Below are 17,411 nucleotides of genomic sequence, written 5' to 3' on the forward strand. Positions count from 1 at the left end.
CACAAGGATGGTTCAACATATAAAAATCGATCAGTGTAATTCAACACATCAACAAAAAGAAAAATAAAAACCATATCATCATATCAATATATGCTGAGAAAGTATTTGACAAAGTCCAACATCCATTTATGATGAAGGCCCTTGAAATTCTCGGGACAGAAGGAACATACCTTAACATGATGAAAGCCATATACGACAAACTCACCGCCAATATTATTCTCAATGGCAAAAAGCTGAAGGCCTTTCCTTTAAGATAAGGAACAAGACAAGGATGTCCTCTCTCACCACTGCTCTTCAATATAAAACTGGAGGTCCTGGCCAGGGCAATAAGACAAGAGAAAGACATACAAGGAATCCAGATAGGGAAAGAATTAAACCTATCACTATCTGCAGACAATATAATAATATATGTACAGAACCTTAAAAACCCCACAGAAAAACTACTCAAAATAATCAACCAGTTCAGTAAAGTAACAGGATACAAAATCAACACACAAAAATCAGTAGCCTTCCTATATACAATCAATCTGAAGAAGAAGAAATCAAGGGCCTCCCTGGTGGCACAGCCCTTGAACGCTGGATTGCGAAGTTGCCCGCAGCCTCTGCAGCGCCGGTTCAATCCCCAGTCGCCGGGTGAGGGTCCCACATGGCGCACAGACCTCTCCTGCCACCCGCTGCTTCCCCTCAGCAGTGTACTTCATCAGTCTGCCTGATCTGTTCCCTGCTCTGGCTCTGGTGAATTCTCTCACCCTCCCGTGCTTCTGATTGTACCCAGTGCTTGTATAAATAAATAAAGAAAGAAAGAAGAAATCAAGAAAACCATCCCTTTTATAATTGAAACAAACAAAAAAATCAAATAGTTAGAAATAAACAACTAAAGAGGTGAAAGACCTATACAAAGAAAATTATAAAACACCTCTAAAAGAAACAGAAGACACAAAGAAATCTAAAGTCATCCCCTGCTCATGGATCGAAGAATTAACATTATTAAAACGTCCATCCTAGGTGAAACACTACGTGATATGCACATCAAAGACATCTTTACAGACACATCACCCAAAGCAGTGATAGTGAAGACAAAGATAAACAGCTGGGACTACATCAAATTAAAGAGTTTCTGCACAGCAAAAGAGACAATAACAAAAACAAAGAGAAACCCCACCAACTGGGAGAACATTTTTGCACACGACACTAATGATAAAGGACTGATCACAAAAATCAGCAAAGAGCTGATGAGACTCAACAACAACAAAGAAAATAATCCAGTGAAAAAATGGGCAGAAGAGCTAAAAAGAAACTTCTCTGAAGAGGAAATGCAAATGGCCAACAGGCATATGAAAAAATGTTCAACATCACTTGTAATCAGGGAAATGAAAATCAAAACTACCATGAGACACCATCTTACACCAGTGAGAATGGCACATATTAAAAAAACTAGCAACAACAAATGTTGGCGAGGGTGTGGAGAAAAAGGAACTCTTCTGCACTGTTGGTGGGAGTGCAAACTGGTCCAACCACTATGGAGAGCTGTGTGGAGATTTCTGGACCTACTAAACATAGAGCTTCCATATGATCCAGCAATTCCACTCCTAGGTATTTACCCAAAGGACACAGAAACATCAATTCCAAAGAACACCTGCACCCCTATGTTTATAGCAGCTCTATTTACAATAGCTAAGCTTTGGAAACAGCCCAAATGCCCAAAACTAGATGACTGGATCAAGAAGATGTAGTACATATATACCATGGAATATTACTCAGCATTCAAAAAATATAAACACATGCAATTTGCAGCAACATGGATGGCGATGGAAAGGATCATGCTCAGCGAAATAAGCCAGAAAAAGAAAAATACCGGATGGTCTCACTCATAGGAGGAATCTAGAAAACTTAAATAAGGGACCAGGAAAATGAATAACTATAAGAAAGTTAAAATCAAAATCAACAAACAACTATGAACCAGAGACACTTTTTGGGGGGTGGGGGGCGGGAGGGGAGGGATTGGGGTCAGAATGGGGGGGGTTGCAATTGTATGGGGAATATAAAAATAAAATTTATTATTTAAAAAAAATAAAAAAATAAAATGTCCATCCTACCAAAAGCAATATAAAGATTTAATGCTATTCCAATAAAAACCTCAATGACATTCTTCAAAGAAATAGAACAAATACTGATGAAATTCATATGGAACCACAAAAAAACACAAATAGCCAAAGCCCTACTGATGAAAACATAGGAGAAAGGAGGTATCACACTTCCAAACTTCAAGCTATATTACAAAGCCATAATAATTAAAAGTTTGGTATTGGAACAGAAACAGACACACAGGCCAATGGAACCAAATAGTGAGCCCAGCAATAAAACCACACTGATATGGACAACTGATCTTTGAGAAAGGAGCCAAGAATATACAATGGAACATGAACAGTTTGTTCAATAAATGGTGCTGGGAAAACTGGACCACCATATGCAAAAAAATGAAGCTAGACCACTTGACCTTTCACTGTGCACAAAAATCAACTCAAAATGAATAAAAGAACTGGACATAAGACCTGAAACCATAAAATATACAGAAGACAATATAGGTAAAACACTACAAGACATACATCGTAATAACATATTTAAAATCTCATCACCCAAAGCAAAGAAAGTCAAGAAAAAGATAAACATCTGGGATTACATCAAACTGAAAAGCTTCTGCACAGCAAGAGACATTAACCAAAACAGAGAGACACCCCACTGATTGGGAAAAAAATCTTTGCATTCCATTCAACTGATAAGGGACTGATCACAAAGATATACAAAGAACTCACACAGCTCAACACAAACAAAATAAACAATCCAGTCAAGAAATGGGCAGAAGAACTTAAAAGACATTTCTCCAAAGAGGAAATGCAAATGGCTAACAGGTATATGAAAAAATGTTCCACATCCCTTATAATCAGGGAAATGCAAATTAAAACCACATTGAGATACCACCTTACACCAGTAAGAATGGCACATACTAAAAAAAAATACAGCAACAACAAATGTTGGCGAGGATGTGGTGAAAAAGGAACTCTCCTACATTGTTGGTGGGAGTGCAAACTGGTTCAACCATTATGGAAAGCTGTCTGGAGGTTCCTCAGTCTACTAAAGATGGAGCTACCATGCAACCTGACAATTCCACTACTAGGGAGCTACCCAAAGGATACAAAAACATTGATTCAAAAGAACACCTGTACACCTATGTTTATTGCAGTACTATTTAAATAGGTAAAACCCAAATGCCCAAAAATAGATGACTGGATCAAGAAGATGTGGCATATATACACAATGGAATATTATTCAGCAATCAAAAAAGATAAACTCATGCCATTTGCAGCAACGTGGATGGAACTAGAAGGAATTATGCTCAGTGAAATAAGCCAGAGAGAAAAAGAAAAATATCAGATGGTTTCACTTATAACAGGAATCTAAGGGAACTAAGTAAGACATCAGTGTAAACAAATAATAACAGTACAAAACACAACAAAGCAAAAACAGACTATTATAAATCAGAGACATCCTGCAGGGGAGAAGGAGGAAGAGGGATCAGAAGGAGGGAGGGAGGAGCACAGGGGAATGAGGAGATGGTGCACGGGTGCACTGGTGAAGGAAACTCTATGGGGACTACAGCTGAGAGGGTGGGAGGAAACAAATATTGTTTAAAAATGAAAAATGATGTAAAAATTAATAAAAAATTAAAAAAAGAAATTTGGTTAGATAAGCTGTTTTCAGTTTTTATTACTAATTCCTATTCAAAAGAAAGTCAGCTTTAAAATATAATTGAGATATAAATATAAAATATTGCTAAGAAAATTTAGAGATTTAGAATAAAATGTTTATTACTATGAAATTTGAAATACAGAGGTATTTTAATAAGTAATTTGACGTCAAATTATGCTGGACATAGGCCCTCTCATTTTAAACTTGTAGAGTTACATGTCAGTGTAACCACTGTCTCTTGTTTCAAATTCTACTACATTATAGTACTCTACATGTCAAAAAAAAAAAAACCAAACAAACAAAAAAAATCCAATTAAAATAATGGGCAAAAGATCTTAATAGACGTTTCCAAAAAAGACATACAGATGGCCAACAGGCATATGAAAAGATGTTCAGCATCACTAATCATCAGGGAAATGCAAATTAAAACCATAATGAAATTATCACCTCATATCTGTAAGAATGATTATTATCAAACAGACATGACACAACAAGTATTGGCAAGAATGTGAAGAAAAGGGACACTTGTATACTCTTGTTGGTAATGTAAATTGGTGTAGCCACTTTGGAAATAGTATGGAGGCTCCAAAAATATTAAAAATAGAATTCCTACATGACCTAGCAATTACAGGTCTTGGTATTTTCCCAAAGAAAACAAAAACAATAATTAAAAAAATATATGCACCACCTTGTTCATTCCCCATTATTTATAGTAGCAAGATAAGGAAATAACCTAAGTTTCCATTAATGGATGAATGGCTAAAGAAGATGGTACACACACATGTACATATACATATATACGCAACACACACACACATATATACACACATATACATCTATAAAGAAATACTATGTAATCATAAAAAGAATGAAATCTTTTCATTTGCAACAACATAGATGGACCTTAAGAGAATACTGCTAAACACAGTAAGTTAAAGACAAATATCATATGATTTAACTTATATGTAGAAACTAAGAAAATAAATGAACAAAGTGAAACTAAACTAACAGAAAAAAAAGCAGTAGTTTTTGGAGGGGAAGTGAAGTTGAAGGGGGTCAAAATACATAAACTCTCAGTTATAAAATAAAAAAGTTGGGGCCTCCCTGGTGGCACAGGGTTGATTAGTCTCAGTGCTATCAAGCTATCCCAGACACTGTGACATGAGTTCGATCCCTGGCCAGGGAGCTAAACCACATGGCACAGCAGACCTCTCCTGTCTTGCCCACTACTCACCTCAGCAGTACACTTCAGTAGATCTGCCTGCTCTGCTCCCAACTCTGTCTCTACGAATCTTCTCACCCCCCCATCTCTGGCCTGCACCCTAGTTCTTATATGCATATATAAATAAAAATAAATCTTTAAAATAATAAAATAAAAAAGTCATGGGGGTGGAATGAACAGCAGGGCAATTATAGACAATGACACTATAGAGCACATTTGAAAATTGCCAGGAGAGTACTTCTTAAAAGTTACCATTTACAGTGACAGACGATAGACTTATTGTAGTGATTATTGCCCAACATATACAAATATCAAATCATCATACTGTGCATCTGAAGCCAATGTAATCTTATGTGTCAATTATACCTTGATGTCTTCGAAAGAATCATCTGAAGAATACTTGATATAAATTATTGAGCCAAAGGAAACACTTGAAACTCTAGGATTGTATGCATTATCCTAGGCCATTCAAAAGTAGATAATCCTAAAACTTCACTTTGAAAAATGATCTCACAAGAAGATTTTTAACAAGAAGGCTAAGGAAGGAGCTTGACTTTTATTTAATATGACACAATTGGAAGTTTAAAGTTTCTGAGCAGGGAAACAACATGATCAGAGCTATCTGCTAGGACACAATCCAGTAAAAATATTGGGATAAATCAGAAAAGAGGGAGAACCTTCTGCATAGTCCTAATGAGAAGTTATTAAGGAAAATTCATAGATAACTCTAAAAGGTAACTGGGAGATTTTAAGTGAAGAGATGAGAAGATGTTTCAGAAGATAAAGTTAATTTTGAAAGTACTGAGGAATGTAAACATAGATTAAATTTCAAGAAGAAATATGTAGAAAAATACATAGATTTAGAGTAAAAAGGAAATAAAAATTTAATGGAGAAATGGAGAAAATTATCAAAAGTATAATTTTAAAAATGAAAAAGGGGCACAGTCTTATTAACAATTTTATTTAGTAAGTGGAGTAATAACAAGGCACAATCAAAGAGGTGGGGAAATGAAAACACCCAAGAAAGGACAATTCCATAGTAGCAAAGATAGGGAAGAATTAAAAAAGAAGAGGTAGTATCAAATGCCACAGAGAAACTAAAGGAGAAAAATGAAGAAAATGAATACAAGATTTTATGAATAGTCAGTACTTCAGAAGAAAGTTTTGATAAGAGCAATCACAACTTCCCCATTTCAAGTGGAAAATAAAATAAACAGTAGAGATTACTCTTGAGAATCTGGGAGCAAAAAGAAGAGAAATATAGCTTGAGAAGTAAGGTGAAAAAAATTTTCTTAAGGGGGAAAAAAAAAAACCTATTCATAGGAAAAAGAAAATCCAGTGGGGAAAACATTTAAGTCAACTTCTTAAATAGGTTGAAAGGCAACATTTTCCTCTAAGATAAGAAAGAGAAGAAATGGGTGAAAAATAGAAATTCCAAACTAGAATTTTGAAGGAAAAAAGGTTCAAGAACTCATTGAGATAACCCCAAAAGCATGGAAAGTGATTAATGTAGAAAATGAGGGGACTGAGGATTCAGGGAATGAAATGCTTTGAAAGTTACTATAAAGAAACCATTCAGATCAATAAAGAGAAGAAAAATTCTGTCTAGTAAAATATTCAACTAAAGTTATGGACTATATGAATTTCTCATGAATAAAAGTAGCCTATCTTGAATAAATTGTGAGCATCATTTGGAAAGTCAAATCCTAGAAGGTTTGGAGAGGTTGCCCATAAGTGGAATTTGTGAAATATGGTCTGAACAAGTAGATAATGAAAGAGTCTTCAAAAGTAGAGCACTGATAAAATTAATCACAAATGGGTTCAAATGGGGTAATTAAGCAAGTAAAGTCATAAAGACAGTCTAGGATCTCAAAAGACTGAAGGAATGCAAAAAAAGAAAGAAAGAAAAAGAAACCCAAACAAGCAAAAAAAAAAAAAAAAAAAAAAAAAAAAACCCTGAAGGCAGATAAGAATGAAGACACAGAAAATGTTAGTACTGAAGAAAATTTCATACTGCCCCTAGCTTAGTTTGCCAAATGCAATGGATTCTTAAAACAATATAAAGCATTCTGATGTTTAAAAAATTCCCAAGTTTTAGTTAATTCTGTGTTGGATCTTGCTGTTTCTTGGCAAATCACAATATTGGTGAACCTCTGCTGTGATAAAAATAATACTTTTATTAATACCTTTTATTAAGAAGATCTGTTGTGTGAAGTTGTAAGATTCATAATGAAAATGAAGTTTTGAAATCTATTAAAAATATAAAAAATGCTGTACATAATGATTCTTAGCCTTAACGCTGTGTCAATTTATTTTCTTATAAAGTTAGGGTAGCAATTGTAGGAACTGAATTGTTTAACCTTAATCTCCTATTTTATTAGTTATTTGTTGGGAAAGATTATAATCAACTAAACCAAAAATGTTTTTGGAAATAAAAATGATTTATTTATTTAGGAATTAGGTTTTTAATTTAAATCTTTTCATTATTAATATTATTATATATATAAATTCAAGGACATAATAAAGGTACAATACAAAGGTTCAATAAAAATTTTATTGAATTAAAAAAATAATTCTTATTGTTAAAAAGTTTCTTACCCAAATCTGTCCAGTTATTTGAGTTGTGATTTCTTTTGCATCCAAGATGATTGAAGGAGGAAGTGATGACACCTCTGCAGCTTTTAAACCTAAAATTACAAGCAGTGGGGTTTCAACATTATTATTTTTGGTAATATTATGTTTGTTTTAACCAGTATTCACCTTTTCTTCACAGATTTAAACTTCCCTTCTATAGGTATTTCTGAAATACATAATTTTGAAAATTAAATTTTCTAAAATTCTAGATAACAATTTACAAATTATTAGATTTATCCAAGACATATAAGACAAATTAGAATATCAATTACATCTTAACATATCTCTGAGATAGCAAGAAAATATGATAGGAAAATAGGTAATTAGAAAAAATAAAAAGCTAAGAACACTGGAATTCCAATTACAAAGACCACTGGCTGATTGGTCAAAGGATATATGGGTTTTGCAGAAGAGAATGTCTACTAACAGAATGTTATCTGTCTAGCAAATCAATGAGGGGGAAATTTCTAAGAAGATATAATGGTAGGTGACTACTCTCCATGCAAATTCACAGTACCACCAGAATTCTCATGTCCTCTGAGTTTAATTTTATTGTATGCCATATAGATTTTCACTGTGTGCTCATAGTTTTTTGTATTTATTGCTTTAGAGGCAATAGGAGCAAAACTAGTATTTACTGAGAAGCTACTAACCTATAAGCAATTTGTATTTGAGAATTCATTTAATCTTGACAAATCCACATGTATGGGAAATTAGTCCCATTTAATAGATGTAATCAAACATGCTTTGATTTTTCTCTCACAAGTCACACTTATAAATAAAATAACTACTAGGACTTTATATATGTATAAGTCAACTGAAAATTCTGTGTTATTTTATACATGTTACATAATTATTTACACAGTGATATTTTACACATGCTACATAATGATTTAATAGAAAATATCTAATCAAGTTTAAAAGTATATGGTTTGATAATAAATTCCGTATCAAAAACTTCTGATTTTCAAGTTTCCTGAATGTGAAGAAAACAGGTAGCACTAAAAAAAAAAATGTAAGAAATATACACTCTTTAATTAATTATTGAACTTAGAATTATTAGCTAAATTACATTTTTCTAAGAATGGAAACTAATACTTCTAGGGCTTTATAATGTTACAATTTTACTGTTATTAATATTAAGCTTAATATATGTACAATGTGGGTCTGACATAGAAAATACAGCCTTAGAACATAAAAACATTCCAAAGACGGGAAACTCCTTAATTGACAGCCAAGTAGAGGGAAAAATGTTTGTCATACCAAAATACACAATGTTTCAATATATAGATATAATTTCTACATGTAATACCATAATTTTTTTCTTCTGTGAGTCCCTTAGAAAGTTTGTAGGTATACAAGATTGTTTCTTTATTTCTTGAGGTGTTCTTTACATGCTGAACTTCAAAATGCATGTTTTCTACGTTAGGATACATGACATCTATATGGCATAGCTCCAGAAAATGAGTAGCAAAGAGTGTAAATGCCTAGAATATATAACAGCAAATATTAGTAGTTTTAAAATAAACTAGAAATTTCAATTTTAAGTATGTAAAGAAAATTTAAGTTTACAAGTAGTCTGGCAAAGATGTAAAAATAAAGCCAATGACTTTGAGGTTAATATGGTCAATTCAAAGTCCTGAAAATTTTCATTCAATAAAGGAAATGTGTTAGTTATATGCACATATACTTATGTATGTATATCTTACATTACAGAACATTTTTAAAAATTATCTGAAGATACTGAAAAGATGAAATTTACAGAAATAAAACTACCATTTGAAATAATTATTAGAGAAGTAATCCACAAACTAAATGGTAACACTTTCCTCAACTTTAAAAAAAAAAAACTTTATTTTTTTCTGTTTGAATTGTGCCTTTATTTTATTTTATTATTTTTTTTAATTTTACATATTTATTATATCATTTTTCATTTTTGCACCAGAACAGATATTCCTATTGTTTATTAAAATTCTCCTTTGCTGTGGCCATTCTTTTGTGTGTATACAAAGTGACACAAATTCTTGGCATTGTTTGCCCATTCAGAGAGATCTATTCACATTACCTCTTCCCCAAATTTCCTTGTCACCAATTTCCCATTCACATTCTTTACAAGTCTCTGACCATCCAGTCAGACCATGGGCCACAGCCCATGAGATGTTATATTAGTGCCTATCTGGGCATTTCTCCTCCTCCAATCAAAAAAAATTTGTGCACTGCTTAAAGTTCTGCCTACATGGACCATTTTCCTTCATCACTGGCCTTCAGGGATGGTCCAGAAAGGAGCTATGATGCTGCAGCTATCTACTTTTCAGCAGCATCTGAATATCATGCAAAACCATCTAAATAATGAGGCAAGTCTTCTCTTCCGTTATCATGTGATCATAGGGGACTCTCCATGAGGCTGCAGGCAGACTGAGAAGAAAAAAAAGTAGCAGAAGTGGGGACCATAATCATTTGAACCATTTCTTCATATAATTCCCTTATACCTTCAGGGCCTGCTCCAGGGCAATCAAATCTATACCACTTCCATTTGATAGAGTGCTGCAGTACATACCCAACTTTATGGCTGGTGAGTTAGTAACTCCCTGTTCATGATGGGCAGCTCAGGCTACATGTTAACTTGGTGGCCTATTCAGTCTCTATTCATGCACAGCAGCAAGTTAATAGCTACTTCTCAAAATGGAAGTAGTTATCCACAAAGAATGGAAGGCTTTTGTTCTAAAATTCCAATGGCTTGTGCTGCAATTCACTAACAGGGGCCTACCAAATGTTCCAAACATATCTCTATCTGCTGCTGACACTCACTTTCAAACACTATTGAATCTCCTTAATCATATGGCCTCTGTGAAAGAGCAGTTTTCATGGCTGAACCTGTTACAGAGCCTTCTCTTGTTCTGGGACCCCACTCAAAATTAGCAGCTTTCAGGTCACTTGGTAATAGTGTCAGAGTAGCCCAAATGAAGAATATGCTGCCTCTAAAATACAATTTTAGACTCTCAGTTGGGTTTTTTTTGGTTATAAGGAGAGCCAGGGTATAGGAAGTATATAACAACTTATCCTTAGAAAAATAACTCACCATGTCCCACACACTGCACTCCTAGATATTTCACTGAGGTATAAGGCCCTGGTACTTCTAGATTTATTTCCCTCCTTTGATACACAGATATCTTGCCAATAAGTCTAGCGTACAGAAGTTGCTATTCATTGCTCACTGGGTTGCTATTCATTGCTCAACTATCATAATGTTACCAATGCAATGTGGAAGAGAAAATTAATCAAGATCTTTGCAAACTAAATTATGGCATAGAATTGGACAGCTGGAGTTGGATGGTGAAGGTGTAATACTGACCTTGCCAACTGAAAACAAACTGCCTATGGTGGTCCTTATTGACAGGTATGGAGGAAAAAACATTCGTTAGATCAATTAGCTGTATACCATGTATCAGGGGATGTATTAATTTGTTCAAGCAATGAAACCACATCTGGCACAGCAGCTGCATCTACAGTCACCACCTGGTTAATATTGCGATAATCCACTGTCATTCTCCAGGATCCAGCTGTCTTCTGCACAGTAAAATAGTGAGTTGAATGAGGATGTAGTAGGATCACCATTCCTGAATCTTTCAAATCCCTGATGGTCTAACTAACTTCTAATCACACCAGGAAAGTAGTACTGCTTATGGTTTACTATTTTCCTAGGTAGAGCAATTCTAGTGGTCTTCTTAGAACTTTCATTTGGCCATTCCTACTATAATAGATCTTATTCCATGGGTCAGAGTATTCAGTGTGAGTATTCTGCCAGCTGCCAACTACATCTCTCCCAATTATGCATCCAGAAGTGGGGTTCAGCCTGCTCCAACCTGATGTCCCTCCATAATTATCCCACATACTTAATATCCAAGTTTCACACCTGTTCCCCAGATTTCTATCTTTGAAAATTAGAATACTCAAGTAGTTCTTTAGAAACACAGTGTACCATCTCATGGCCACATTTTGTACCTCACCTTTAGGGTCCTGCTGGAACTTGAATCTAATTATAAGTCTACAAGTAAAGAGTGGTAGTAGGGTTGGGTTCTGAAGAAAATCAGCATTATCTTACATGTAACTGTCTCAGAGGAGACCATTACAGTGTGTTCATTTAATGCAAAGTTAATTCCCCTGGAGTTGAGCAGCCGCTCCCACTGCGGGTGGTGAGGCCTGTTCCACTGGCAAAAAGTAAAAACAAATAACAAAAAGACCTCATCAGAATTTAGGAACTCAATGTCTCCATTTTCACAGGGGTTTCCCTACATGGCCCCCTTCCAACTCTCAGGATCACATTCTTTCCCATTAGTAACTAATTTGCTACTATATGGTTAGAGTTTTCAACTTACAAGTAATTCAGAAATTCACAGGATGAGATTCTGGGATTGATTTTTAGTATTCTCAGGTCTACAGAAGATAGTGGTCTCCTTCAGGTAACACAGAGAAGCTTCTATGCCAGAATTTATGCAGGAATTTGAATTCCTGAACTCATCTTTTTCTTTCCCCAGTCTGTTCAGCTCCAATAGGAACAATCTCATTATACTGTTAGCTTGCCAAAAAAGCTTGAAAATATCATATACAACAGTTACCCAGTTCCTTGTTTATAAGTGGTTCTGAATAACCAATACTGCTATTTTGCTTATTTCTGTTGACAGATGACACTACGGATTACTACAGATCTCTGTACTATTGCCACTAATATATTTAAATATAATCATATTAGAAAGTCAATTCAAGAAACCTCAGAAACAATTCAAAAAATATTTTTTAGCAATTCAAAATTCAAAAACTCATTAAAATTCTGTTCCTCTAAAATCAGCCTCAATACCAACATCTTTATTATTCAGGGTTCTCAAGAGAAACAGAACTAATAGGCTGCATATATGGTATGTGGGAGGAGGTGGGGAGAAAGAATTGAAAAGATTTATAAAGAATTGGAGTTTGACAAGTCCCCAAATGTGCAATCAGCAAGCAGGAGACGTGGCAGAAGCAATGGTATAATTCCATGCCAAATGCTGGCAGGCTAAAAAGCCAGGATGAATTGGTGTTTCAGTTAAAGTAGGAAAGTTAGAAGCAATGTTCCAGATTGAAATCTGTCAGGCAGAAGTTTCCTCTTATTCGCAGGAGGGTCAGGCCTTCAAATGATTGAATGGGGTATATCACAGTAAGAAGGGCAATCTGCTTTACTGGTTCTATGAATTGAAATACTAATCTCATTCATAGACAATCTCAAAATACACCCAAAACGGTGTTTGGCCAAATGTATGGAACCCATGGTCCATACATAATCAAGTTGACACAAAAAATTAACCATCAAAGATGGTTAACTAATTTAGCTAACTAGTTTTTTAAATCCTAGCAATCAATACATACAACTTACTCATAAGAGAAATTGACAGATTCAGAATTATAAAAATTAGTATCTATTAACATTACTTTTGATTCATAATATACCTTTCTTTAAGTAAAAATATTTTTCTCATCTTATAAAATAAAAATATTATGAACTCACATTTAAGAAAACAGACTGCACCTTAGGGTAATTTTAAGGTATTTTAGAAAAGAAAAAATGACACTTCCTTCGTATCTGATATATTTTGAGCGATCTAAGAAGATATTTCACAAACAAGCTTAATAATAGAGAAAATCAGCTTATTTTACAAAGTAGATTTACCAAAAACATATTTTCCCTCAAATTTTATTAATTTGTCATTTACACAACTATATAATTCTGGAGGTATATTTTCATACTTCCAAATGTGTACATTTCACTAACCAGCCACCAAAATACCTGTGAAAATGATCTTATTCCCTTTCTTCCTCTCTCTCTTTTCTCCCTCTAGCAATCAGTATATTTTTCACAGACTCTAGAATTATTTTTGCTAGAATTTGCCAATTTGTTTTCTGATTTTTATATTCTACAATTAAATGATAACATTCATTATCTGATGTAGTGAATGACTGATTTGCATATGCCAACCTTCATCACCATATAAAATCTATGTGATCATGATGAATGACTCTTAACATATTGTTGGATTTGATTTGCTAAGATTGTGAGAAAACAGATACCTTTAAAGGAATGAAATATTATGTAAAATAAATCTTCCATAAAATGACTTGAAAAGTTTACTGTTTTACTTCATGTTGTAATATCACAGCCAATGTTATTACACGTGGAGACAATTATTGAAATTCTTTCTTGTTTTGCTACTTAGTTTGATTAAATTATAGTCAAGTAACTACAGTTATAACATTTATATATCTTGATTTCCTTCTTTCCTTTTCTACAACATACTATCATAATAATAGTTCCTGCTTCCATCAGAAATGAAGTAACAAAAATATATGCTATGGCATGTTTTCATTCCCTAAAATATACATCTACTTGTAGGTATGCATAAAATCCAATCATGATAAATATATCAATGATACATTTTTAAAAGATTCAAAATCAATACACTTAACATACATAAAAAAGAATACCTTTAAACTTAGTAGATATTCACAGACAGCATAACAAATGCCAATACCTTCTTCTGTATCAGTACCTCTGCCAAGTTCATCAATTAATATCAATGATTTGTCATTAGCACTATGTAGAATATATGCTATCTGAAAAACATAATTTTAGTATCATTCATTGTCACCAAAAAGCTGTCACTACCATAGAAAAAAAATTGAGGAAAACCTAGTCTTTTTATTACTTCATCTAAAATACATTTTTATAGAGAAATCCTGCTGAGCAGAAACTAACATTATTTTTCCTTCCTAAATATCTCATGACTAAAAATTCTAATAGAATGTTGATATGTCTATAAATAAGACATATACATATGTGTGTGAGACATCAGAGTAAATAATCATTATCTGAAAAACTATTTTAGAGTAATAAAACAGAGCAATGAATTAAATATTTAAAGTACAGTCATTTACTTTTCCACAAATGAGTAATCAATTATTGTCATAAAATACTCAAAACTATCAAATTTACTTTAACACCTCTATATTCAGTAAAGATAGAAATAAAGATGTAAGAAAAAGTATTCCAGTCCACTGATTTCTGGTTAAACCAATTTAAATACATGCCCAACAAAGACCAAGACTTCAACTAAAAGAAATGATCCTTCTCCACTGTGTATTGCTAACCTCTTCCTCAAGAGAGAATTACATACTTACTACATCAATAGTGACCTTCACAGTCAATTTACCTTTCCATTGGACTAAAATTCTTGAGGGCTAGGACCATTTAAAAATATATCCCAGGGCCCCCCTGATGGCGCAAGGAGTTAAGACACAGCACTATGAAGCTATCCGCAGCCACTGCAAGAGTTCAATCCCCAACCAGGGAGGTGACCCACATGGTGTAGCAGACCTCTCCTTACTAGCCTGCTGCTCCTCTCATCAATGTATTTCAGTGGATCTGCCTGTTCTGCTCCCCACTCTGTCTCTGTTGAATCCTCTCACCCCCCATACCTCTGGCCTGTACCCCAGTTATCGTATACATACATAAATCTTTTAAAAATATATATATATCAAGCATCTAATACATGCTTCCATAGATATTCAACATATATTCAATATATTCAATAATAATTATATAAATGTCAGATACTATGGGACAAATAACTTTGGTTTTCCCTGTCTACTGAAAATTAGCCAACTGTTCAGTGATCCAATAATTCCTACCTACTAAACATAGCCTGAGAGCTATAATGAATTCCTGTAGCCCTTCAAGTCTACTGGACGTTTGCTCAGATCAGAAATAGGCGATACTACATACTTTGTTATAGGAAGTGAAAACTCCGTAAGAGAAAGGGGGATGATTTTTAAAAGTCTTCTACCACATTGATTTCTTATTTTAATATCGAGTCTAACTAGTAGAATAGATACTATGAAAAATGGTTCTAAGCAGGTCATCATTTTCTAAAAAGTCTTTTATGTATTCCATACAAAAACATGAAAGCACATTTTTATTATCCAATAATACTAGCTTTTTCTTTAAAAGTGTATTTTTCAATAAAACATTTGCTGCCATTTCTATATAAGACAGAAATTAGGAAGCTGTCTTTGACTGCCCTCTGGCTCTTGTAGAGGAGTATAAGCACATCTGTTGATTTTAGTGTAAAAAATATTCTTAGATAACAATTGACCATTAGTAGGAGAATTTAATATGCTTTTAACATTAAAAAAGTTTAGGTTGTGTACCTCTTTCATTTCCTTCATAAATGTTGATGAATTTGTTTCAATATCATCATCAGTACTGATTCTTGTAAAAATCTGTTCAGCAATTCTAAAGGAAGCATATTCTGCTGGAACATATGATCCTGTAGAATACAAAATCAAAGAAAATTGATATGCTTTTATAAAACGTAAGTATTAAAATTTTGCACTTTTCATTAACTCCAATTATTGACTAGCTTATTTTGGATTATGTGGTGGGAAAAGCACTGCATTTGGAGTTAGAAGACATGACCCCAGTTCTGTCTCTTGTTTTATAACCTTGGACAGTACTTAAACTCTATCTGTCTCATCTTTCTCATAAATAAAAGGGAAATATTTGTCCTACCTATTGTGCCAAGCTATATGTAAGTTCAAATAAAACAGTATATATTCAAATACATTACCTATTGTAAAATTGATAAAAATTTTTATAGATTTTAAAGAACATTTAAAATATGAAAATTTGAAGGAAATGCTTATGAAGCTCTAGTTAATAAAAATCACTGTAGAAATAGGGCCTCCCTGGTGGCGCAGCAGGTTAAGCACAGCGCTGTGAAGCTGTCCGCAGCCTCTGCAACGTGGGTTCGATTGTCAGCCAGCCAGGGAGATTCCCACATGGCATGGCAGACCTCTCCTGTGGCAACCATTGCTCCTCTCAGCAGTGCTTTTGGTCCGTCTGCCTGTTCTGCTCCCCACTCTGTCTCTGGTGAATCCTCTCACCCTCTCACATCTCTGCCCTGTACCCCAGCTATTGTATAAATAAAAAATAAATCCTTAAGAAAAAAATCACTGTAGAAATAAATACGTGCTAGGAAACAGTTATTAGAAATGTTCATAAATACCCAGGATCAGAATGGAAACAATTTTCTAAGAAGGTGAATTTTCATCCATTAGACTTCTTGTGCCTGAGAATTTTATCACAGTAAAACTAATCTAACTATTCATCTTTTGAAAATAAATTAATCTGGTTAGTGGACCTACTTCTATTAGGAATGGGATATAAAATCTAAAATTTTAAGAAGATAAGGTATACATACAGTTGACTGGGGAAAATATCAAGTATACAGAACTCTGTATAGACAATAGGAGTGAAGAAACAAAGTCAGATTATTCCAGAATATAAAACAAAGGCAAAGATCAAGAAAAGGATCTATTCTGAAGAATATGGACTAGCATTATAGAAGTTTCCTGGCTGATATTTTGCTTCTGGTCTGGCTCTCTAATAATTTATCATCCAGAGTGATCCATCTAAAAGTCAAATCCAATCATGTCATTTTCTTGCTTAAATTTCAATAGTTCCCTATAGATTTCTGGATAAAGTTCAATCTCTTCAGTTAAGTACTTAAGGTCCTTCATGATCTTACTCCTATCTATGTCTCCAGCTTTATATCCTACAACCTCTCATAGCCACTCTATTCTACAAAGCAAAGGAGCTATAAAACATCTGGACTACTTGTAGTTCTCTGGGCACATAATACTGCTTTTTGTTTCTGTGCTTTAGAAAATGTTCTTGCCTCTCCCTGGAAACTCTCCATCTTTCTCATACACGTCTCTTAAA

General features: G+C 33.9%; 1 protein-coding gene across 1 annotated transcript in view; it reads right to left on the minus strand.

Annotated features, from left to right (window-relative positions):
- The window catches only part of MSH4 (mutS homolog 4), a gene marked incomplete at its 3' end in the record, with an annotated part of 71,126 nt that overhangs the window by 3,312 nt on the left and 50,403 nt on the right, over positions 1-17,411 (minus strand). Inside the window, exons 15-18 of the mRNA XM_084244308.1 lie at positions 15,839-15,957; positions 14,117-14,245; positions 8,916-9,090; positions 7,568-7,656 (exon numbers count right to left, since the gene is read on the minus strand). Of these exons, the coding sequence (XP_084100434.1) occupies positions 7,568-7,656; positions 8,916-9,090; positions 14,117-14,245; positions 15,839-15,957 (512 nt within the window). The remainder of the gene's footprint in view (positions 1-7,567; positions 7,657-8,915; positions 9,091-14,116; positions 14,246-15,838; positions 15,958-17,411) is intronic.

The sequence above is a fragment of the Talpa europaea genome (genome assembly GCF_964194135.1).
Source record: "Talpa europaea genome assembly, chromosome: 9".
NCBI classification, from domain to species: Eukaryota; Metazoa; Chordata; class Mammalia; order Eulipotyphla; family Talpidae; genus Talpa; species Talpa europaea.